Source organism: Canis lupus, chromosome 24 (genome assembly GCF_003254725.2).
Source record: "Canis lupus dingo isolate Sandy chromosome 24, ASM325472v2, whole genome shotgun sequence".
Classification (NCBI taxonomy): domain Eukaryota; kingdom Metazoa; phylum Chordata; class Mammalia; order Carnivora; family Canidae; genus Canis; species Canis lupus.
The window spans coordinates 43,701,083-43,725,416 of NC_064266.1; the positions used below are offsets into that span (position 1 = coordinate 43,701,083).

General features: G+C 52.4%; 2 protein-coding genes and 1 long non-coding RNA gene across 16 annotated transcripts in view; 2 read left to right on the forward strand and 1 right to left on the reverse strand.

Annotated features, from left to right (window-relative positions):
• Positions 1–24,334, forward strand: part of LOC112674186 (neuroendocrine secretory protein 55) — a 58,170-nt gene that overhangs the window by 31,596 nt on the left and 2,240 nt on the right. The window contains exon 2 of the mRNA XM_035705908.2: positions 21,833–21,905. The gene's annotated coding sequence lies outside the window, so the exon portion shown is untranslated. The remainder of the gene's footprint in view (positions 1–21,832; positions 21,906–24,334) is intronic.
• GNAS (GNAS complex locus) overlaps positions 1–24,334 on the forward strand; it is a 55,196-nt gene that overhangs the window by 18,124 nt on the left and 12,738 nt on the right. For 4 of the 13 annotated variants that reach the window (XM_049100626.1, XM_049100625.1, XM_049100627.1 and 1 more), the window contains exons 1-2: positions 17,657–17,930; positions 21,833–21,905. In XM_049100626.1, the coding sequence (XP_048956583.1) occupies positions 17,792–17,930; positions 21,833–21,905 (212 nt within the window). In that variant the 5' untranslated portion in view covers positions 17,657–17,791. Of the gene's footprint in view, positions 1–15,213; positions 15,241–17,656; positions 17,931–19,027; positions 19,169–21,830; positions 21,910–24,334 lie in introns of those variants that run through there. The other 9 variants (XM_025470539.3, XM_025470541.3, XM_049100631.1 and 6 more) reach the window with 8 other exon arrangements.
• On the reverse strand, positions 13,146–23,175 carry LOC118352271 (uncharacterized). 2 transcript variants are annotated; one of them, XR_004809142.1, is made up of 2 exons: positions 23,100–23,175; positions 13,146–13,946 (listed from the first exon to the last, which is right to left on the reverse strand). It is a non-coding gene; the product is annotated as an uncharacterized LOC118352271 (long non-coding RNA). The 2 variants fall into 2 exon arrangements; XR_004809140.2 differs by lacking the exon at positions 23,100–23,175 and adding an exon at positions 14,056–14,613.

Consider the following 24,334-nt stretch of genomic DNA (forward strand, 5'->3'; position numbering starts at 1 on the left):
AGCCGCCCCCTCCCCTGCTGTGTGTGCGCCGGGCCTCCCGGACCTTCTAGACCTGGAAACTCTGCAAGCGGATGGGCCCAAATTCTCCCCCTACCTGAGGATCTGCTTTGGGATTCCTGTGCCCGGGGTGGGAGGGGAACGTGCTCATAATTTGCCGCCAGAGGTCCTGATGGGCCGTGGAGTGCTTTCATTTTAGCTCCTCAGCTGCCCTCCATCTTAGTTCCAAGCCTCCATCTTAGGCCCTAGCCGCCCTCCATCTTGGGCCCTGAGCTGCCCTCCATCTTAGTTCCAAGCCTCCATCTTAGGCCCTAGCTCCCCTCCATCTTGGGCCCTAGCCGCCCTCCATCTTGGGCCCTGAGCTGCCCTCCATCTTGGTTCCAGGCCCCCATCTTGGGCCCTCAGCCTTTCTCCTGCTCTCTGAGGCAAGTAGAGGTTTTCTGTATTCAAGTAGCGCGGTTAGTTCCCAGTCATTGTGGAAAGAACACACATCCTTAAATTCCAGAATTAATTTCCAACTTCCGTTTCAGGAACTACTCTAAGCCTCAGCCTTGGAGGGGCATGGTGCTACCTGTAGGCCTCCCGTAAGGCTCAGCGCCTCCGTGATCTCTGTATAAAAGACGGTTTTTTAACGTGCGAGTGTCTACAGACCGGGACTGTGCTTTAGCTCAGGGCAGGCACGTACAGAGGGTTGGCATGCGCAGTTAGGCCCCGGCCGGCCATGACCCCGTGACCTCTGCCCCCAGAGAGCCCCGCGGCCGGTAGAGGGGCCGAGACTGGTCTCAGGGCGTGAGGTGGCTCAGAAAAGTCAGTCGCCCAGGTTCCCTTGAAAGCATCCTTCGTGACATGCGTTAGTCCGTGTGGCGCCACGTCCCGGGCCGGCTGCGGGCTGCTCTGTCCCCCGGCGGCGTGTCCAGGACAGTAACCAAGCCGGGTCGGCCCGAAGAGAAGCGATGGGCAGAGGCGAGGGCATCAGGCCGGAGACGCCGCGGGCAGCTGGTCCGCCTGCTGGGGTGCGAGGCCTGGAGGTCGGGGACAGGGATGCCGCGTGGCTCCTGCGCCCTCCCAGACGAGCCCCTGGCAAATCTGAGAAATGGAGACCTGACCCGGGGCCTCCATACCTCCCCGCAGGTGGCTGTGTTCGGTTCAGTTAATCCCATTAGCTGGCAGAGGCTTACAGGGCTACCCTTAAGGGAAATTTGCATTTTAATAAAGAGCTCTGTGAGGCTACAAAAAAAAAAGAAAAAAGAAAAAAGCAGAGTCACATTTTTAATGGTGGAGGCCTTGGAGGTAAAAATGTAACTGGAGGCACGGAGAAAGGATGAGGAGGGGGCCCTTGGGCAGTGGACTTCCCTCCCCATTCCTTGTCCTGGGCTTTACCCCCATTCTCCCCCCCCACCCCACCCCCCATCCCCGTAATGCAGTGAATTCATGGAATTGGCTTTTTTCCCTTGTGACCCTGCAGGACTTGAGGGTTCCACCCACTCCCCCAGTCCACCCCCAGCTCTCCAGGTGCTACCAGGGCGCCTTACTGGCTTCCGCTTGGCAGTGGGGGGCCGGGGGTGGGCATCCGAGTGGCCGAGTCAGGTCCAGATCGAAGCCTTTAGGTGCCTGACTCATTCCAGCTCAGGTCGATAATAACAAGCCCCATGTTTTCCTCTAGCATCCTCTGCTATGACACACAGAGCAGTCAGGAAATAAAAGGCTCCAGTACTATATGGTGGCTTTGCTTTCTTTAAAAAAAAAAAGAGAGAGAAAAAGGAAAAAAAAATCCTGTCGGGGGTAGTTAGAGAGAAGGAGCAAGGAGGCAGGAGACCAGGCCGGCAAATAATCCCGCAGCAAAAACACTCTTGTTGCCCGGATGTTACATAAACAGCCCCCCAACTGTCCTGCGTTGCAGCCTCAGGAAAAACTGGTGCTTAGTGACACTTGGGTTGATTTCACACCTTAGCTTCCAGTTACTCAGAGGTGCATTAACAACTAATGATTCAATTGAGGGAGGCCTGGATTGCCATTTTGACTTGCTAGATATTAGCATACCCTCATAGAAACCCGGAAGCCTGCCAATTAAGCTCCCCAGTGTAACTCAAAAGGGGCCTTTCCAAGATGTGTGATCTTTAGGAAAAGGAAATTAAGCTAATTTTGAAAGCTCCTGACATACGAGTTTCCTTAAAATGTAAGTAGTTGAAGGCTAGGATGAATATTATGATTTCCTCCCATAATATGTATTTGAACATATGTCATAGATTCCAGCGGCAGAGCTCAGAGCTACCCGGGGCCCTGGGTTCTCTCTCTCTCTCTCTCCTCTTCTTTCCTTCCACGTTTTTTCCCCCTTTCCTGCCTTTTGTTTTTCTGCAACGTTGATGGGCACCCCACCTGCGAGGCTCTTTGCAGAAAGTTCTGCGATGGCCAGCAGGATTAACGTGACGTTTGCACAAAACCCAGAAGGGACGCCATTGCCAGGACTAGAGCCCTAAACGCTGCAGCGTCCATGACAGGCAGGAGTGTCACCCAGTGGCTCGGTCGCGCTCGGCTGGGAGGAGGAGGGCATTTAATTATGCGTGTAAGTTATAGCTTTATTTCGAACACAAACACGCAGGCCGCCGCTGATATTAAACACACAGTCACGCTTTCCCGGGGAGCGTGAAAGGCATTCGGATTTTATCTTCCCAGATCCAGAACCTATTGGCTTCCTCCAAGCAGCATCCCCCTGCCCCTCTGCTCAGTCACCAGAGGCGGGGGGATCGGCCCCCCGGGGTGGCTGAATGGTGCACCCTGACAATGGCTGGTAACGAGGGGCCGCCGCCACCGCTCCCGCCCGCTAAGATGGCTTCGCCGGCACCTTGCCGCAGAGAGGCCGCTCGAAACATCGATTTCCGCCCCCCCCACCCTCCCAAGGTTAGGCTTGTGCTTAGAACTCTCGGCTTCGAGCTAAAATTTCCATCCCCAAAGGGCCTGATTTCAGGCGGAGAAAGGACCACTTTAGCAAATGAGAGAAGAGGAACGAGAGGGTCATTTCAACTGCAGCAAAAATCAGCCATGCCATTTCCCTGACAGCACTTTAATTATGATGAAAGAACAAGATGTTTTTTGGTTTTTACAGAGGAGGCTTGTGGCGGGGGAAGGGAAGGGACCTGAGGACTGCAGAGCGGGAGTGCAGAGCGCCTGTCACCCGCGTGATGGATACACTGGTGGGGGGGGGGGCGGCTGCGGGCAGACAAGCGGCAGCAGCCTGGGGTCCCGGCCTGGCTCGGTGGGTCCCGCCTTGCCGTTTGTCATTTGTCGCAGGGGTGAGGAGTGAATAGGAAGGGCCTACAGGACATAAGTCGGCAAGCTGCAGGGTGTTGGCCTCTCTCTTCCCTTCTGTGGGGGGTGAGCTGGGACTTTCACCCCAGGAGGAGGAGGCCAGCATGTGTTCGGCTCCACCACCGCTGGAAGCGGTGCTGGAGGGGTTTTGAGTGGTCACACACACCCCATCGTTGAAAATGAAGTTTTTCCTAAAGTCAGGTGCAGGCTCCACATGGCCGTTCAGGGGCCTTGGAGCTGCAGGGAGAGCCGGGGCCTAATGCTCCGAGGGGCAGGGAAGGGAGTTAGGAAGGCAGGTGTCGATAGGCTGGGTTCAGTGCCCGCAAGGCAAGCATCAGGGACAGAGCCCTGGTTCCCCCTTCCATCCTCTCGGCTCGTCTGTAATCCCTGGCCCGACCCGAGGCACTGGGCCCACGGGGCTGGCAGCGTTTAGAGAGAAATGTAAAAGTGAATGCCGGCCTCTCGTAGCTGGAAAGGGCCGTAGCTGCTGGGACTAGGAATGTGAGCAAGAGAGTAGCAGAAGGCGTCCAGGTTGGCTGTGGGGTCCCCAGGGATGAGGGGAGCAGAGGGAAAACACACAGACATAGAAGGTGCATTATTTCCTGCTACCTTTCACCTCCCCGCTCTGTTAGGGCTCTTTCATGCCGCAAAACGCACTGTGTAGGCTGCGTCCAGAGCCTCCAGCGCGGAATCGCACAGAGCAGGAGACATGATTTGAACCTGCTCATCTCGGCTGCTTTTGTGTAACTGAATTACACAATGTCTCTGTTAAAAGTGATGTCGCCGCCGCCACTGCCGCCGCGGCTGCCGCGTGCCCCTCGGCCTTGAATTAAACACCGGTGGGCATTATGTCCCTCCGAGGAGGCCCTCTCTGCAGCAACTTCCTCCAAACAATTTGTGATTTTTCTGGGGCTCCTTATTGCCCTCGCTAAATTGGCGTGCTGCTAGAGACACTTCTAATTTTGACAATTATTAACGGGCAGCGGATAATGAAACAGCAGGGACTTAGGGCTTTGTGGTAGATGAATTATGGACATTTACCAGTAAAACCACTTTATTTCTCGCACTTAACAAGAGGATTAACAAGCAGAATGCCACATCTGTAGACTCGTAGAGGAGGGGGCAGCGGTCGGTACTGCAGGCTGGGCTGAGATGCCTCCTTCCCTGGAACCACTGCAGTCTCCCCGTCTGAGCCAAGCCGAGATGCAAATTCTTGTTCTATCTAGATACTCGGGGATTCTGTGTGCTACGGAGATGGAGGCACCATGATCGGGCTGATTTCAGTGGACCAGTTGAGGGGAAAACATTAGAAAAAGATGTTCAAACCCATTCCCCTCCCTCTTTGCTTGGAGAATAATATCAGGAGCTGGCAGTTCGGTCTGCAAAGAGAAACGTTCGAGGACAGCATCTTGACTTACAGCCCTCAGGGTACTTCGATATTTTATTTTATAGTGATTTTATAGTTTGGAGGAACAGAAAAACAGACAAGATACAGAAGCCGGCAGAGTGGGAGACGGCGGGGGGGGGGGCGGTCAAGGCGAGCCCACTCGAGGATACTGTGCCTTTCCGATGTCAGAATAAAGACAGTGAGGATTTCATCCCCTCTTTGAGAGAAATAGGCACTTCGGAAAGGGGAAAATAGCTCGTTCTTTGAGAAACACGGTGAGGCGATCGGTTAATATCGGGCGGCGGTGGTCATCATGCTGCCTGGAGAAGTGGTCTCATTTTTCATGTCAGAATCAGAATTAATATTGGTTGAGATTAGATGGCTTCTTAATTTAGACCATTTACATTTTATTCAGTGCTGAAAAGGAGGGCCCGGGCCACTTTTCTGGCAGCAGCAACGCCAAGTAAATAGGAACAGTATAACCTTTAAAAAAAAAAAAAATCCATTCTCTCTGCGGTGGCTTTGTTCTGGCAAATTTGGAGTCATTTAGCACGATCTGGAAACTCGGATTTTTCATTGCGAGAAAAATGTAATGCTGTCCACTCTCCTACGGCGTCTTCGCGCCCACAAATTTCCTGCTCTGGTGACCTTCTTGACTTGAGTTTTTTTGTCTTCTTCCCACCGAAGCTTCCAATCAATTTGGTCAAAAATGTAATCGTGAAAGAGCATCTGGTTGTTTTGTCTACAGCCAGCCAGTTTGCCCGAACACTTGAGAGGAACATCCGGCCACCTACCCTGACATCACCGCAACACAACCCCAATGCCGTAGATAAACTTATTTTTTGGAACCAGAGGGAACAGACCTAGGAGCCAGGCTGCGCTCCGAGGGCCGAGGAAGGGAGGGCACGAGGGTCTCGCTTTCTCTGCAGCGGCCATCGGAAGGCTGCGGAGGGGCGGCGGGGACCAAGTGGCAAGGCGGTCCCTACAGGCAGGCGCAGGGAGGCAGAACGATGCCAAGAGACAGCTTTACGACTTCGCTCTCGGCAACATCCTTATCAAGGTCGAGATTTGTCTGGTGTCTGCAGCCATCTTAGAATTTAGAGGAAGCTAAAACCTAAAGCCACCTGCCCCGGTCCCACCAGTCAACACTAAGGATGAGAGATGCAGCTTTTATAGAAAAAGAAAGGAAAAAAAAAGTCCACGGTTCATTTTCTCAAAAAAGCTGGCCCCCGCATCCCCTTTATCGCAAAGTCATCACAACTAGAGCTAGATCATCTATCTTTTCTCTCTTTTTTTCTTTCTTTCTCGCGTGGATAGCCAGTTTCAACTCTGGGCTACATTTTGTCCTGATCTTTCAGTGCGGTGAGCAGCCAGGCAGGTGGAGGAGGAAGGGGCTGAGGAGAGGCAGGGAAGGGCACTGGCGCCCCCGGCGTACTCCAGCCTCCTACCCTTCATTCCTGTTTGCAGACAGCTCAGCCCAACGCAGCGCGTTGATATTACCCCCAGATGCTGTCTCTACCGGGTCTTACTTTCCCTCCGGGCCACAGGGAGTGCAGAGCCCAGATGTGCTCAGACCTCCAAACCCACCCAGCCTCGATCCTTTATTTTTATGTTACAGTTACAGAACCTGGAAAACGTCTTTGCAGCAGTTGACCACAATACCGAGAATTTCGGGAGAGAGAGGTCAAGAATTGATGACTTAGATTTATTAGTAGCCCCATTAGGCAGACCTCAGAATTCTAATAATGGGTCTCGGCCAGACAAATCAGTGTCACGTTCCTAAAAGGAAGAGAGTGACAGCTGGGTGATTTCACAGAATTGCCAGGTATTGGGAAGAAGGTTAAGCAAAGGTTCCATTATGATAAATCAGAACGATCTTTTTTTTTTTTTTTTTTTTGTCTGTTTCCCTGGGGTTTGTGGGCCACTGATCGCTTTTTAAAAATTTTTTGTTTGCAGAATGTGCTGTTGTGCTCTGCATGCTTTAGAAATGACATGTATACTTTTCTTCCCAAATCCCCCCTGCCTTTGGCATCCATTTTAGAAACTAGATGTTTGTCGCAGAATTCTCTCCTTCGCCTCGGGTCCTGCCTTCCTTCTCCTTTTTCCAGAGTTCCCCTCGCTGCTATCCATAGCTTCAGTCAATCTGTCAGATAGATAGCTATGCCAGGTTGAAGAAAACACGTTTATTTAACACATTTAAGAATGTGCAAGGGAAATGAAATATCAAGGTATTTTATATTGAAGATTCAAGCATTAAGTGTCCTTGGGGATCACACTAGTTAGTCAACAGTTTGGTTTTTTTTTCACATTTTGCATTCAGCCAACTCATGGCAGCTCATTGAAATGATATATTTAGAGTACTCCTTGACTTAATTAACAGAAAACCATCTAAGAAACTCACTTTTAAGGCACAGAGTGGTTTTAAATTATCCTGCTCTGGGGCGCCCCCCTGAGGCATGGGTTAATAACCTCATGGTAGGAATTTGGGGTCAGGGTTTCCTAGACTTGTGGGGATGCTTTCAATGGCAGTGAGTAAATGGAATATCCATTTTAACTTGAAGTTTAGGTGTCTTTGGGTTCCAACTAAGTTCTAGATCAACTTCCTTTGAAAGGTTCCTTCACAGCTATGCTTTTGGAAGCAGCTCTGGAGATCCAGTTATTAAAGAAATACTGGTACTCAGAAGGCAGAGATTAAGAATGAGAATCTTTTAAGAATAAGAAGCAGAGAAAACTAACATGGCTTTAAGTTGGTCAACATCTTAAGCCATCTTCATCTTAGCGAGAAGCAGTCTTACTGGAACCAGTCTCCAAAGTGGGAGACGTGGCAGCGTTTGGAGCTGGTCTTCTATCCATCAGCCATGTGGCGCCATCTTGCCAGAAGACAGGGGACCCGGGGCCTTTGTAGTCAGTGGGAAGGACCAAGGAAAGCCTGTCCAGGATCCATCTTGGCTTGACAAAACACAGCCCAGCCTTCTTCCTTCTCTCTCTAGACCAGGACACCCTGTGGGCATAATCCAGCTTGCCCCGCCAGACTGACATTTTAGAGTTGCCCTCTTCCCAGTGTGCTGACATCACCCCAGAATTCCCAAGGTTTGGTCTAGAGCCTCACTTGGCTTCTTTCACTGCTTCCAAGTTCCCATGAAAATCAGCTGCCTTCATGGGTGACTGCTGCTTTCTCACCCCAGAGAGGACCACGGGACTCAGTGAAGCCATTGTCCTGTGGCACCCCCACTCCCAAGGTGTTCATGTCTTACATACGCAAAGGGCCAGTTTTCTACAGATCTTGTATCTTGGTGTTAGGTCACGGCAACCCTGTGATAAAAATAGGTATAATTAGTATGTTACAGATTAGACTCTGCGTTTCTAGCTTTGTGCCACTTCCTCTAATAATACCAATTTTGGTGACACATTTCCTAGAATCCCGGGCTCGCTTCAATTGCTAAAATCCTCCAAGAAGTGATTATAGGACAGACCTGTTTGCTTTAAAACCGGGAAGGGTTTGGTCCCAATCAGTTCTCTCCGCTCCCACCTTTGCGTTTCCCCCACCTTCCAGGGTCTGCCTGGATTTCTTCTTTTACCTTCAGGGAGCAGTGCTTCCATTGTGCCCCCCCCCCCCACCGCAGCTCCCCCAGGCTGGCGTTTTTTGTTGACGGCTGAGCACACATGGTCTTCTGTGTCTGTGGCAAAAGGCACTTGCTTTCCTGGCCGGCTCCAGAGTCCCCACCAATTAATTGGGGGGAAAATTTGAGTGGGGCATTGCAACTCCAGCCAAGCTGGGCATACATCAAGTACACCTGTCACTAGAGCCCGTGTCCAAAATTCAGCCCTACGGGTCACAGCTGTGGCATTATTTCAGCATGAGCAACTCAGTATTTAATGTTCCTTAGAAAAATAAATCATTCCAAGCTGCTACTGCTCACCTATTAACCCTTAGAGGAGGATTTCAGAGAAGGAGGGGTGGTGTAATCCATAATTTGCCTGGCTCCCGGGGATAGCTCATCTTTTCCGGTGTTGTCTCTCCCGGGGCCGCTTCTTACCTAGTGGAGAGCTGGGGCAGCAGAAACCAAATCCTCTGCTCGGCTGCAGCCACCGCCTTGGAGGGGGGGAAAGTGAGGCTTGCATTTCATTGATGTCTTTACCTGCCTTAGAACAGGTACTGCTTTCTGCAGGTCTGCAGCTTTGGTCTCTTCCCTCTTCCCTGGGTTGCCACGTTAGCCTGCCATCATTGGCAAGTCATAATTTACAATGAAGTGCTAGGACGGGGCGGATGGGGTGAGATGGGGGGGAGCTCATCGTTAATCAGGTCTCCTCATTTTATGTAAATGGCCCCCAAAAGCAACACACATTTTTAATTTGTCCTCCCAATCGCTGGGCCCTTCTGTCACCTGGGTCTTAATAAATGAATTGGCCATCTGCAATTAATCCGCAAAGTGCAGCTCGTTTGAAAGCCGAGTTGTCTGCCTTCTGAAAGAAATTGGCTATATTTAGGTTTAAGGCAACCCTGCTTTGTGTTCTTTGTAAAGTCAGCGACATTCTTTCCATTTTTTCAGTGTAATTAGCACAAAAGGAGCCGTAATCTGAGAAGGTAGTAGAGACTAAGGCAACCGATGGGCAGGAATGTTCAGGAAAGCGGCAGAGGCCGCCTTCCCAGTGCTGGGCGGGCGTGCAGAGACCCCGAGACGCGGCGGCTGTGGCTAGGGCTGAGGTCTGGAGCTCATGGAAACATCTCCTTTTCATCTGATCCCCAGACTGGTTGCAACTGCTTGGTGCTTTGGCTGAGTGATTTTTCTCGTCCTAACTTCCAGAGGTCAGCAGAGACCTCAGGAAGCCAGAGTGCCAGCGGGGCTCTGCTGATGTCCATGGGCTCCTGACAGGCAGGCCGGCCACAGTTGTGCACCCTGCTGACCCCGTAACCTGAGGGAAGGGAGCCAGGGGGGACCAGCCTTGGGCCTCCCAGCAAACCCTGAATTACACCAAATGGTGGCTTAGTGGAGTTTGTGGGGTAGGGTGGGGGTGGGGGGACAGCCAGGAGGAGGCGGCTTTCCCCATCTGGGGGCCTTGCTGTTGGCGGCCGGATGGTTTGTTCCCCCCTCCAAACAAAAACCCAGGGAAATAGGTGGAGCCACACTATAATTACACATTTTTCTATTTCAGTCTAAACGTGTGTGGGCAAACACAAAAAGATGAAAAGGTAGATCCATGTCTAGATGAAGAAGGCATGTGACTAATTATGTCACATGAATTGCTTCATTCAGGGTTTACCAACAGCAGATGGAAATGGGACAAGGGGAGGGGGCTCCAGCCAGGAGGGCAGAGGACACCCCAGCCTCGCCAGGATGTCAGTGATGGCAAATGGGGGGGCTAGTAACTAACTGCAGGGCCACTTGAAAATGATCACCTGCGTTTAGTTGGTAGGGAAATGAAGTAAAACCCAGGACGTAAAACTTGAAGCTAGAAATTGTTGCATTTGCGAATGTTATATACACAAAGCAGCATTTAGTGAAAGGAAATTTATTACCTGATTAATCCGGAGCGTTTAACTCTCTAAACTCTTAATTAAAGGGGGCTGAATTTGAAGAATTGAATGCAATAGGGAAAAAAACTAAAATCTTTAAAATCAGAGCAATTAGAGGGCCTCTTTAATCTGAGGAGGTCTGATTAGGACTTTAGCGCTCTATCGATCGCGCCAACTTGCTTTTTGTTTATATTTTTCCTGTTATGCTGTTCCTTGTTTAGTGAGATGTCGGATCAAAATGCCATTTAAATAAGACACCCTGTAAATGAAAATAGAAGTTAGCCGGCCCTGCCTCCACCACTCCCCATCCTGGATGAGTTTCCGTACTCAAGGCCAACTTAAAAGTTCTAAGCAACAGGTTTTGCCATTACCTTAGCCCTCATGAAAAGACTTTCCCCCAAGGGGAGTTAAAAATATTTTAAGTTGAGGAAAATTAATTTTCCTGCTCAAGGGCAGTAACACTCGTACAGCTTTTTTTTTTTTTCAAACCCAATTATGATCTCCAGTTAGTGGGTCCATGGATCTGTTATGTTTGATGTCATTGTGCCCCTAATCCAAAGGGTCTGTCCATCTAGAATCTTCAGTCAAGTTTAACATGTGTATCATATTATTTAGGTTTAAGCTTTAAAAGGAACAGAGTAAAGCACATAGTCTCTCTTGGATGGTTTCCCCCTTTTAAGGTTAGATGGTGGCTGGCTTTGTTAAAGGTTTACTCCCACCCACTCTGGGGCCTTTTGGGGGTTTGGTGAGAAAGGTAAGGAGGGCGCTCATGGCCCCAGACACAGGGCATCCGTGGAGACCAGAAAGCTCCCTTCATAAATGGGGCCCCCTCATCAGAGTCAAGAAAGATCAGTAAAGAGGCAAAAAGTCTCAGTCACCCTCATATTGTGCACCATCATTTTCAAGTAGATGCTTCAATGGCATCTCAAAGCACTGGCTCTTGAGCCAGTGCTCAAGAAATTGGGTCCAAACACATGGACCATTGTGCTCCCACATTCTGCTTGGATCAGCTGTGTTTTGAATTTGAAACAAATTGTTTTGAAATTAGTTGATGGCAATGAAATAGGGACTTTTCACATGGCATGTAGTTAATTCTTTGACTTCAGATCTTCTGAAATGAAGTTTTACTGACTTAAACATTGCGTTTAGTTTGGAATGCAAGTTTAGAAGTACTTTGTGATTGAAGTTACTAACTAGGGAATATGACAAGAAAAAGATGCCTTGGGTAATCACCAGGTTAGATTTTAAGAACTTTGTGGTCCTAAATAATAGGACCTCCTTACCAGGGATTTACTGGGTCTTAGTTCTTACTCTCATCATCTACATAGCACAGGTTTCAGGTCACGTTCATTTGCAACCATTTTAGTCCTTCTATCTAAATAAAGTACAGAATGTGCTTTAAAGACTGAAAACACTGTGGAAGCACTAAATACTATTAAAATCTTACAGCTGAGGTTTCCGTTTCAGTGGAAACCTATTTATTGTTTCCGAGGCTGTTAAAATCTTACTATATTTTCTCTGGGCTCTTTCCATGACCCCAACAGATGAAAAGCCAGTAAGAACACCCTTGTCCAAAAACTGAATTACATCATTAAGTGTAACAATATTTTCAAGATTCCAAGCTATAGCGAGTCTATTGCTTCTAAAAGCAGACTAGGCCTTCTTACCCAGGCAGGAAGATGCAAAAGAGCCAAGGAACACATCCATCCCTAAATACGAAGCTCGCAAGACCACAAAATTCAAACCGAGACATGTGAATTCATTGTCATAAAACGTCGTGTTGGGAAGATCTCTTGCTAGGCCATCCCTCTGGGTCGTGTGCGGCTCTGCTTAATCCAAGGCATATCATGAGGGGACCTAATGTTTTAGGTTAAGGGTGTGCTATCCCAAGTTGCTGGCTTTGGCCAGGAAGCAGGTCACCTGAGCCAGGGACCTGTGCCCTCCCTAGACATTTTATCCTCAGGACATTCCGGCCCTTTGCCCCTTTCTGGAGCCTTTAATTTTCCACAACTTCCATCTCCCCCAGAGCCAAATGAGAGGCCCCTTCCATTAAAAAAAACTCTAGCTGAACTGTTCCAAGAATTATGCTAATGGATTGCTGTACTTTCAAAGCGTAAGCCAGGTACTTAAAATGGCAGCGACCTATTAGAATAAATTACTAATTCATATGAAAAGGTCACGCATGGTGGCCTCCAAATGTGAAAACCTTTTTTAAAAAAAATTAAAGCTTTTAAGGCCTGGGTAGGTCAAATGCTAGACCGAAAACTCTAGACGGTGTCGGCTCACCACGCCAATTAAGTAAAATCTCGTCTTTCAGTTTGTGTCGGGTGAAAACAGAAAGCCGAACAGACCACAAACGAGCTTGTGTTCCAGGGTGCTCGGTGTCATTTGCTTACCTGTAAACCCTTGATTCCACCTGCTGTCATTTATTTACAAAGTAAATGCTTTATTTGTCCATCAGTGGTCATAATGACATATAGGTGAAACCTACACTAAGACAAAACAAAGACCTCTGGAGGATGGCCTGCTGGGTTAGAGGCTGAAATGAATGAAGTCTGACCTTGCTCGATACATTTCCGGGACAATGGTCCCAATTGTACCTTGCCTGGAATATGTTTCTGAGTGTGACATGGGACAGGTTCGTCCCTTTGAAAGTTTAGGTGTGACGTTTATCTAGAAGGGGGGGAGGAGGGTAACCCACCTCAAGGCTTTCCAAATAAGGAGACTGGGCATTAGGTTCACTGTAGTAAGGTGTAGCTACTGGCATAAGTATCATTGGTTACTATTTACCTTGTTCCTCTTAAATACAGTATATTTGTGTTTTGCCACATTAGGAGCAGGAAGGAAGATGCTTTTGTACAAATGGAGCGTAACAAATTTCTGGCCTGTTCCTCCTCCTTATAAATCTTTGCCAATTTTTAAAAATCCACAGTCAGTTAATCAAATTCAACCAAGAAGTTTTTATTCAATATAGGAAGATAGAAAACGTGGGCCCTGTCTTCAACTAGTGTCTAATCTAGTCGGTGAATGACTGTGAGTCACGATCTCTCGGAAGAGCCACAGAATAGTTGCTCCGAAGGCCTTGCTGTGGAGGTGGCTTTCAGGCCCCTTTGGGTCCACGGGTTCACTATTTTTACCCGCTCTGGTTTAGGTAAAGAAAAAAAAAAAAGTCAACCTGGAACAGCAGTTCTTTTGAGCTCTTTTCAAAAGAAGGTATATTTTTGTGTGGAAGAGAGGCCAGATGTGTGTGATAGAGACCTGGTGAAGTTTGCGCGTGAGGAGGGGAAGGCAAGCACAGCAACCGGTGGCCGGCGGAGAGCTTCGGAGGCCTTCGGCGGCCTCGCTGCTGAGGGTTATGAGGGTCTGGCCTGCGGCTTCTGCTTCCTGTGCTTAACTCCAAGTGTTCTTTTAGTGACTTTGAATTGCCCTGTTGTCTCCCGGATCCATAAAAAAGAGGCCTTGTAGAACAGGGATGGAGGTGTACCTGATGGGGCCAAGAAAAATAATAGGTGACATCTTCATCTGTCACAGCTTCTCTTACTTTTGGGAAAGGGGATTTCAGTAGTGCCGTTGAACAGTTACTAGTGTCTTTCGGTTTCCAAAGAAAACTTAGGAACTGTTGGCGACAGTTGGCTCCAGGCGTCCGGTGGGATCAGTCACCCCTGGCCCCTAGCTCTGTTAGGTGTGTTTCCATTTACAGGTGGGCTTCCTTCCTCACTTTAACCGGAGGCTCCGGGAAGTCTGTTAAGTCAACGAAGGTCAAGGGTGGGAGAGAGTTCACGACCACCTAGTCTAGGTGGTGGCACCCGCCCACCCACCAAAGGCAGTCGCGGTGTCTTAGCCTGCTCACCTGTGCTCACCTGCGCACAAGGTGAGCCGCATGCACCACCTTTATTGAATGAATGAATGAATGAATGAATGAACGAACGAACGAGCTGCACCCAAGCAGACACGGGTGCAAGTGACTCACGCGGGGGGTCCGCGGGGAGGAGAGCAGCGTCGGTGTTGCAGAACTTCAGTGTCGCTGCTCCGCACCCCGTGTCCTGTGCGTGTGCCTGGCGCCGGGACACACTTTTATAAAGTTTTTAAACGACGCTCAAACTAATTCGTGTTCCGTAAACTACTTTTCCCCTCTGTTGCAGAGCTCCCCAGCCGGGCCGCGGAGAAGCAGGCGTCCCGTCCGGCCCGGGAAGCCGCCGCGGGCCCCGAGGGTGCAGCCAGGAGCCCGCCGCCCGGAGCCCGCCGCCTGCACCCTGCGCCCTGCGCCCTGCACCGCGGCGCACCGCCCGCCGCCGGCCTCTGCAGCAGCGCTCGCTCGCACGGCGCCTCCCGCCAGGACAGCTGAGCACCCTCCGCGGGCGTCGCGATTAATTAGTGTCTCCGACACCCAGCTCCGCGGGCGGGCGGGCGGGCGGGCGCGCGCCGCCGGGGAAGGGGAGGGGTGGGCGGCGGTCCCCGCGTGCGCCGGCCGGAGCTGGAGGTAAGGAGGCGCGCGGCAGGGGCGAGCGCCGCCGTCGCACACTTTGCACGCCGCCCAGGGCTACACCACTCACCGAAAATTGGGAGGCAGGTCCGGGAGGCGGGGTCCGGCGCCCACCGCCTTGGGCGCCCCCGCGCCCCGCGCCGCCGCGCCCCCCGCGCCCCCTGCCCACGCCCACGCCCCCCACGCACCGGCCCGCACCCCCGGCGCGCGCGGCGGCCCGTTTGGGCGCGTCCTCGGCGGGCCGATTTTTCGGCTTCCCCTTCGGTTTATAGGGGCCGCCGCTGTGGGTCCGTCCTCTGAAGAGGCTGGGGCGTCATCGGGCTGCTTAGGAGCGCCGTCTCCGGCGGGGACACTCAGTCGCGTCGGCACCGCGGAGCGGGCTGCGTCAGGTGGCTGGCCCGGCGGCGCTCGCTGGCTCCCCGGCTCCCGGCTCTCCGGCTCGGGGCTGCGGCGCCGGCTGGAGCGAACCCCTGTCCCGGCGCGGGGCGGCGGCGGGCGGCCGGCAGGCAGGCAGGCAGGCACTGCTTGCGTGTGAGTGCACCTCACTCACATGTAAGTCCGGGTGCACCGTGGCCTCCCGAGGAAGTGCGAGTCGCCCGGCGCGGGGCAAGAGCCGCCGGGGCCGGGACAGGGCAGGGGCGCCCCGGCGCTGCCGCCCTGCCCCGAGCCCGCCGGGCACCCCCCCAATTCTCTCTTTTCTCTTTTCTCCTCCTCTCCATTGGCGTGCCCAAGAGCCAAACCGAGGAGCGCCTGAGGGTAACAGCAAACTCGTGCCATCGCGCCTCTGCACTTTTCTTTTTTGAGTTGTTTGACATTTCTCGGTGCTTTTTGGTTTCTCGCTGTTGTTGGGTGCTTTTTGGTTTGTTCTCACCCCTTTTTTTCCGTTTGCTCATCCTTTTTGGCGCTACTCTTAGGCAAGCCAGCCCAGCAGCCCGACGCCCCGGCCGGCCGGCCGGGCGGGCAGGCGGGCGGGCGGGCGAGCCAGCGGCGCGGCGCGCGCTCCGGGGTCCCCCGCTCCGGGGTCCCCCGCTCCGGGCAGCGCGGCGGGGATCGCGGCCGACCCCCCCACCCCCGCCCCCTCCCCGACACGGGGCGCACGGGGTCCGGCCAGGCCGAGGCCGGGGGCAAGCAGGGCGCCCGGGCCAGGCGAGAGCCGGGCACCCCGAAGGGGCCGAGCCACCATGCTGAAGATGGCCATGAAGATCAAAGCCCGAGCGGCGGCGGAGAGCGAGAAGAAGACGGCGGCGGCTGCGGCCGAGGTGGCTGCCGAAGCTGCGGCGGCGGCTGCGGCGCTGGCCGGGCCGAGAGAGCCGCTCGCCCCGCGCAGGAGCGGGGACGCCGAGGGGACCCCGACGACGGCGCGGGGCGCGCCCCCCGAGAAGTTCCTGACCGACAAGGAGCGCAGGAAGGTGGAGAAGAAGCTGCAGGAGCAGAGGAGGAGAGAGGAGAAGAAGAAGGAGAAGGAGAGGAAGAAGTTGGAGAAGATGCAGAAGAAGAAGAAGAAGAAGGCGGCGGCGCCCGAAGCCCCGGAGGAGGCCCGAGGCCCGGAGGCCGCCGCCGCTGCCGCCGCCGCCGCCACCGCCGACGAGGGCGCCGCGGAGGGCGCCGGCGGGGGCGGCGAGGGCGCCGGCGGCGGGGGCGCGAGTAGGGCCTGGGCCGCGTGGGACACGGACTCGGGCGACGAGGACGACGCCTACTACTCGCGCCGCGCGTGGGGGGCGTCGTGTGGCGGCCCGGGCCGCTGAAGGCCGGCGCGCTGAGCGCCCACCTGCCGCTCGTGGTCTTCCTGGTCTTCTCGGTGCGCAGCCCCTCGTGGGTGCTCAACTTCCTGCTGCAGAAGCGCACGGAGCAGGGCCGCGGCTGCGGCTTCGTGTTCGGGGCGACCTGCTGCTTCCGAGTGTTCCTGGGCTGCGCCTTCTTCTCCTACTTGGGCGGCCGCGCCAGGCGCAGAGGCCGCGGGCGCTCGGGGGCCGGCGGCGCCTTCGGCTCGGGCCACGGCGCCCGGCGCCGGGGGCGCGACGAGCGGCTCATCTAGTCCGCCCCCCGCCCCCCGCCCCCCGCCACCGCCACCAGACACCACCATCGCTGTGTAGTGTGGATTTTTATTGAGTATTTGTGTGTGTGTTTGGACACATTTTCCTTTTCGGTTGCTCTGTCCTTTGGTTCGTGCTCGCCTCGCTTTTTCCACACTCTCCCTGCTCTCTGGCTCTCTCCGTGTCTCTCTCTCTCTCTCTCTCTCTCTCTTTTCGAAAATTTTCCGAAGTCCGGGCTCGGGCTCGCGCTCCCTCCCCTTCCGCCCACCCCGGCCCCTCGGCGGCGCCCGCGGGAGGGGCGGGGAGGGGGGGTGGGGGCGCTCGGCCTCGGGGGCCGCAGGGCTACGCGGCCCGGGGGGTGGAGCGTTGGCGTCGTGCGAGGGGTCGTCACCGGCTCGGGGCCGCCCCCTCTCCCCCCGCGGCCCGGCCCGAGCGGGGCCCGAGCCCGGGGGGCGAGGGGGCGGCTCCCCGGGCCGTCCCGGGCCGGGCGCGGGCGCGGGCGCGGGCGGAGGGACCCCCCTTCCCGGGCAGCCGGGGGGCGCCTCCCTCCGCCAGCTCGCGCCCTCCCCGCCGCCGCGGCCGCCGCCGCCGCCGCCGCCGCTCCTCATCCCTCCTCCTCCTCCTCCTCCTCCTCCTCCTTCCACCCCCCTCGCCGCCGCCGCCTCCTCCTCCTCCCCCCGCCTCCCCCCGCCCGCTGCAAAGCTTTGGGTCGGGGCGGCGACGGGCCCGGGCCGAGGCAATAAGAGCGGCGGCGGCGGCAGCGGCGGCAGCAGCTCCCGCAGCTCCTGCTCTGGTCCGCCTCGGCCCGGCGGCGGCCATCAGCCCCCCTCGGCCTCGGCTCGAGGGGCGGGGAGCTTCGCGCTCCCCTCGGTCCGACCGCCAACCTCCCTTCCCCGCGCGCCCCGCGGCCCGCAGTCCGCCCCGCGCGCTCCTCCCCGAGGAGCCGAGCCCGCGCCCGGCCCGCCCGCCCGGCGCTGCCCCGGCCCTCCCGGCCCGCGTGAGGCCGCCCGCGCCCGGCCCCGCCGCCGCCGCCGCAGCCCGGCCGCGCCCCGCGCCCCGCCGCCGCCGCCATGGGCTGCCTCGGAAACAGTAAGACCGAGGACCAGCGCAACGAGGAGAAGGCGCAGCGCGAGGCCAACAAAAAGATCGAGAAGCAGCTGCAGAAGGACAAGCAGGTCTACCGGGCCACGCACCGCCTGCTGCTGCTGGGTAAGGGCGGGGCGGGGGGCGCCGGCCCCGGCCCGGCCCGGGGGCCCCTCGGGGCGCCCCGCAGGCCGCGCGCGCCGAGCCCGCCCCCCGCCCCGGGCGCGCGCTCCCGAGCCCGCCGCCCGCTCGCGGGCCGTCCCCGGGGGGGCGAGGCCGGAAGGGGGACCCCGGGGCGCGGATTCGGCCGGGCGGGGGCTCAAAACGGGGCAGGGGGCCGCGGCGGCGCGGGCGCGGGCCCCCCCCCCCCGGCCCGCCCGTTCTGTCCGTCCGTCCGTCCGTCCGTCTCGCGCTCTCTCGCCTCCCCCTCGCTCTCTTTCTCTCTCTGTTTTCCGCGAGGCCTACACGACGCCAGGGGTTTGGGTGCATGTTGGGGAGGGGGAGGGGGAGCCCCGCCGGGCTCGGGAGACTGCGACAAAAAAAAAAAAGAAAAAAGAGGGTTTCGGGGACAGGAAATGGGGTGGCGGGCAGGGGGAGGGGGACCCGCCTCCGTGGGATGTGTGATTTGTTGGGAGAGGGAGAAGAAAGGGGCCGGAGAGGAGGGGGTGACGCGGGGCGGGGGGGACCTCGCCAAGGGGAGGCTTCGGCGGGGGAAGTGGCCGAGGAGCGGGGGGGGGCGGGTGACATCAGCCCCTCGGAAGGGATCGCAGCGGTAAAGGTGGTGCAGTGGGGGGGGAGGGGGCGCGGGCGAGTCGTGGCGCCGGAGCGGGGGGGCGGGGGGCGGGAGCGCGGCCGCCGCTGGGCGCGACTCGGTGCGTTTCGGGCAGGACACGCCGTGTGCGCGGAGCAGACGTGTCCCGGGCCGGGTCGGGCCGTGGAAGGAAGACCAGGAGAATCCAATAAAATTAAGACCCCAAAAAAGAAAAAAATTAAAAAAAAAAAATTAAAAAAAAAAAAGAAAAATGGAGTTAGTACGCTAAGTGCCCAGTGAAGCCAAATGACACGTCATTTTTACAGTATGACCTTTTTATCCTCTTCCAGACATGCAGGCTTTTTGAAAAGCAAAGAGAATTTAATTGTAGCCCCTCCACCACCACCACCAGCACCAAACCATTAACACACACACACACACACACACACACACACGCGCGCGCGCGCGCGCACACACACACACACACACACATTTTCCTGTTAGTCGGCCACATTGAGAGTGCTTTGTGAAAGAAGGAAAAAAAAAAAAGACATTCACAAATCAGAACTGGAAAATGACATTTGTCTGTAAATGGCTTCTTGGTCTGGAAATGGCGTGAGTTTTTTTTTTTTTTTTTTTTTTGGGTCCTTTTCAAGGTGGGAGGGGGCATTGAGAGCGCTTTCAGGAGAAGACTTCTTTTCCAGGTGGAAGGAGATGAAAAGACGTTAATTAGTTGTTTGTCAAGTGACATTTGGTTGTTTGGTTTTGGGTTTTCTCTTGATTGCGGTTTTTCTTTGGCCAGAAAAAAAAAAAAAAAGGCGGGGAGGGGGGGCGTGTTAACTATAAGGAGATGGCCTTTCCTCCTTTTTCCTTAAGGGAGGGGGGGATGGTACAAAATAAAACAGAAGCATAAAAGAAATTGTTGAAATGACCAGAAGAATTACACAAGCATTAATTAGTATGGAAGTTTTCCACTTCCTTAGTAATTTGGCTATCTGAGTTAATTTGTGAATTTGCTAGGTTGAAGCCTAGTTCATGGTCACATTTCAACAAAACAGCTTGAGTATAAAGAATAAAAATGTAAAAAGGTTGATTTTTCTTTGTTGGTGGTGTTTGGTTTGCTTTTTTTTGGATGGGTCACCCCTTTGTTCTCCTGGGTCCAGATTTCTATAAAGCTGAAAATTAAGTGGTAATAAGTCTGGTGTTTATGCATTTGCCATTTCAAAAATTAAATGATAACCTGTGTTGAAGTCTTGCCTAAAACTGCTAAAGGTAGAATTATGCTATGTGAATATTAATGTGTATATAACTTGATTTCAAAGTAGAAGCCTGGAAAAGTCTAGAATCTTTCCTAGGAATGCCATCCTTCTACCTGAATACTAATTTGAAACAAATGTGATACTAAAGGTGCCTTAGATTTCTGACACCTTTGCTCAGAGATCACAAAGTCTCCACTTAATTTGAGACTGTTACTCTGAAACACACCTTGCATCCCTGTGGGCTAATTTTCCCCAGGTGTCCTAGCTTTTATGGCTACATTTTATCATGATTTATTGATAGCCCCTGGCATAAGGGTCTGCAGCCCAACTCAGTGCCACACATTTTGCATTTTTAAATGGTAGTTCTCACCAAATAATGCCCCCCTCCAGGAAACCTTAATGATACCCCAGATCCTCTTTGTAAATGCATCTTATTAATCACATGAAATTGAGTAAATTACAGCGCCACTAAAGCCCCTGCAGTAATTTTTCAGCCCAATCCTCTAATTTCATAAATATGGAAACTGAGGCACAGACCTGTTTGTGTCTGTGAGAGAGAGGTGTTACACACGTTAACACTTCTGACAAAAGAATTTGCAGATCCTGATTAATGTCCTGTATTCTCTGCATTATTAGAGAATAATATTTTGACTTATTAGAGTTGGTCTCATTAAGATACAGTGTTTGCTTTGAAATCAATGTTTCTGTGGAAACTAATTTTAACTTTTACAGATATTGATTACAGCCTTATGAAAAGGCAAGAGAAGGAGGAATGCTTTGCTCTCTGGGCAGTAAAACAAAAGCAATTAATAAAATGAAAAGTGAAAAAAAAAAAAGAAAAAGGGTAAAAAAAATTAAAAATTTAAAAAACCCAAACAGGATTGTGTGGGAGGAGGGCAAAAAATTTTTCACACAAAGAGTATCTGTTGAAGAGAGTGTACATTTGCAAAAAAGAAAATGAAAAAATAGCAATCCTCCTTCTAGCTGGGTGGAAATGTGCCTTTTTTTTCCCCCCCATAAAATATATGTTTACAAATGAAAGGTGACTTAAAATGGAGGCATGTGCTCCTTCTGACTTCCAGAGAAGGGCTTGGGGGTTCTGAAAATTCAGTAGCTCCCAGGAATATTTTTCCTCATGATTTAAGTCGTGTCCTTTTAAGACTTTCTACAGTTGTTGCTGTATGTGAATATGGTTGTTCTCAAGCACTACGTTTGATATTAAAAATGTATTTTTCGAGAAAGATGACATATAATTGATGGGCTTCCACTCCCCCCACCCAGCACCCCAGCTACCCCCCCCCCCCCCCGCCCCTGCAACATGGTGGTGCTTGTATCCAGAGAGAATTTATCTTTAGGATAATACCTTTGGCGGGGAGGGAGGGAGGATCCTCGTAACCTTGAGGGTTGGGGTTGATTTTTTGAGTAGCCCAAGGCTAGAGAAAGCTGCCCGCAAAGAAGCTGCATTGTGAGAATTTGCGGGAGGGAAATGCTGCGTCAGTGCAAAGCTGAAGGAGACTGCGGTGTCTGGGCATTGTTTGTGAATCCTGGGTGCTTTAACCATGAAACCTCCAACAAACAGTGAATTCTGTGGCTGCCTACATTGATGTGTGCGTTTCACCAAGTGAATGCTCCTATTTCAAGAATTCAGTTTCAGTTTTAACTTCAATTTTCTCTCCCCCCCCCCCCATATGACAAAATTGCGTCATTCCTTCCCTTTGCCCCTTGGCTTCCCCACCCCACAAATTTTAAAGCAACCCAAGAGGGGGGGGGGGACAGAAAAATCCTGAAAACAGCAATCCCTTTTGAATTCTCGTTAACGGTGATGGTGAATACTGCAGGTAGACAGAGTTGTACATGTGTTTCATTTTTCTCTGCGTCGAAATGTCAAGGAAAATTGCAAGTCTTGTTATTTTGTTTTTTCTGCGTGCTGCTCCTATGGAAAAGACGGCAGTCCTCTTCCCTGCCCAAAGTGTGTAAAATGCCTCCTTCATAACCTGAGACTTACTTTCATTTTCTAGGTGCCGGAGAATCTGGTAAAAGCACCATTGTGAAGCAGATGAGGATCCTGCATGTTAATGGGTTTAATGGAGAGTAAGTGTCAACTCTGTGCAAGGGCACAGCAGGATTAACACGTTTGATACTAACCTTTAGGAAGTTTAGGTAGATTTTGGGGGCTGGGTAGCCAATTTTCACTTAATTTTTTCAGCCTACATGTTAGAAAATCCAGGGAAGAGCTCTTTGGGGATTTCCCCTCCCCCCTCCCTCCTTTTAATCTTTGGTGCAGCAATAAATAATAACAGTAATAATAAAGCACCAGGGTTCTTAGGAAAACACCCCCACCCCACACCCCACCCCAGGAAAACAGCACCTGGCTGGCCCTGTGACAGGTCTGCCGCAGATCTGCCCACAGATTTTGGTGCAGTGGGTCCTCAACATGGCTGACACCTGCCGAGGCCACCCCCTTTGCGGGCACCCTGGCCACTGCAGAGAAGCCCCCCCCCCCCACCCCCGCATCCCAGTAGATGTCAGCGCAATGCACCAATGCAGGATGTTTTAAGCTATTAGAGAAAAACACTGTTTCAATAATGTCCTCATCTAAAACAAAGTTAGAAGAGGCAAGTAGTCCCTGTTAATTGTTCCCCCACCAGCCCCCTTTGGAATTAATATTATAGGCAAATCATTGTTTCCCTTTCTTTAAAAAAAAAAAAATCAATAGTCTTGCCTAAAGAAAGAAAAAGGAGACATGTAAGTGATGGAGATTGGGAGTTAGGTACTTCCGGCCGGCCGGGTCAAGGGGCATTTTTGCCTTTGAAAAGTCCTTGCAGGCATCGTGGTATAGGGACAGGGTGACAATACCGCATTGAGAACAAAGATTAAGAGTGAGGGACCTAAGAGAAATGTAGGGTCCTGTTTGCCATGAAGAATGCAAACAGAGGGGAGCTTTCAATATCATCAGGGCACTGCTTTTCTTTCCAGACCCCAAATGGACACCCCCTCCTCCCCCCTGGGGAAACAGAAGACACTAAATCTCTGGTCCTCTGCTTTCACTGGGGTGACAGCCATTCACTGCACTAGACTGCAAACACCTGAAGGCACTAGTTTGGAATTACTAGCTGGTTAGCAGTCCTAATCCCTTCCCTAAACCTGGGTTCAGTTTAAAACTTGTCTCTCCGTTGCATCCCCTTTGGTTTCGAAAGGGGACATTGAGTCAAGGCTGCATAGTTTGTTATGCACCAAAGGTACCCCCTCTGCCCACCCCCCCCAAATAAAATGCCATTTACATACTTTACGTACGGATGCCTTCTACGCACCAGGCACTGAGGACACAATGATGGATTTTATTACCTTTCAGAGGTAAAAGGACTGCACTTAAAGGCAGCCCTTAATGGAACATTCTAGAATTTTCTTAGGTCAGCTAATCCGGGCTGAGGATGATGTCACACATACAACTGGGTGTTTTAGTTTAGGATGATTTCTATGCTTTAAGTATGGATTCGCTAGGATGGGCTACTTTACCAATTTTAGGAGTGACCCGATGTGTTATCAATATGCACATACAGGTCACTAATAGAGTGGCTCACTCTCACTTGTCACAAAGCGAATTCTGAGATTCTTAATTCCTGACACACCCTTCAATAAAGCCCTATTCCCAGAGATTGCCAGCAGTTGATAAACAAAACTGACTTTTAGTTATGTGAATTTGTAATTTAAAGATAAATCTTGTATAATTATTCCCGCCCCTCGCAACTTGCCGGGGAGTGCTTCTTCACGAGGCTAGTTAAGCAAAAATAATTTGACCATGTACCCTCTGGATAAATATTTTGATTAAAACTGGACATGGCTAGCATTTTTAAAAGGACGCAGCCGCCGCTGTTTACCTTCTTGAGTCCAGCAGAAGGTAGGACATCCTTGCCATAACTTAAGGCTTCCTCACTCTCCAGGCTGCCCTACAGTTTTTTAATTTTTAGAGAAAGGGTTCTCCCTTGACGAGCAGTCTGTAACACACACGAGGCATTTAAACCAGAACTTCTCTTTTCTATTTTCTTTTTAAAAAGAGGAAGCAACATTCCCAGTCTGCCTGCCTGGTAGAGGAAGCCATAGGTAATCTCTCAGGATGTTAAATTTAGCCCGTGGAAGTGACATACAGGGGAATTCTTCGTGTGAGTCTAGAAACTTTATTTTTGTCTCCTTCAAATGAGCCTCCTCTTTTCTTTTTCCTCACTGCGGTATTGCAACAAAAGCGGTTTCCTTCTTCACTAGGAATTCCCTATGAAATAATGGTGACATCCATCCACTCGGGGTGTTCTGCGTGGCGCGGGGCCTTTCCCTCCTCACTCCCGTAAATGTGCGCTTTGTCAGGGCTGGGCTGAGCTATTAAATTTGCCTTAACTATCCGCAGACTGCCGGGCCGGTTACATTTTGAGAGTAAAGTGTAATATTAATCTGACCTTGAGAAATACAGAGGTCAAGTGTGGATTTTCCTAACTCAAAGCTAACTCTTCCTCATGTTGGGGTGGTGG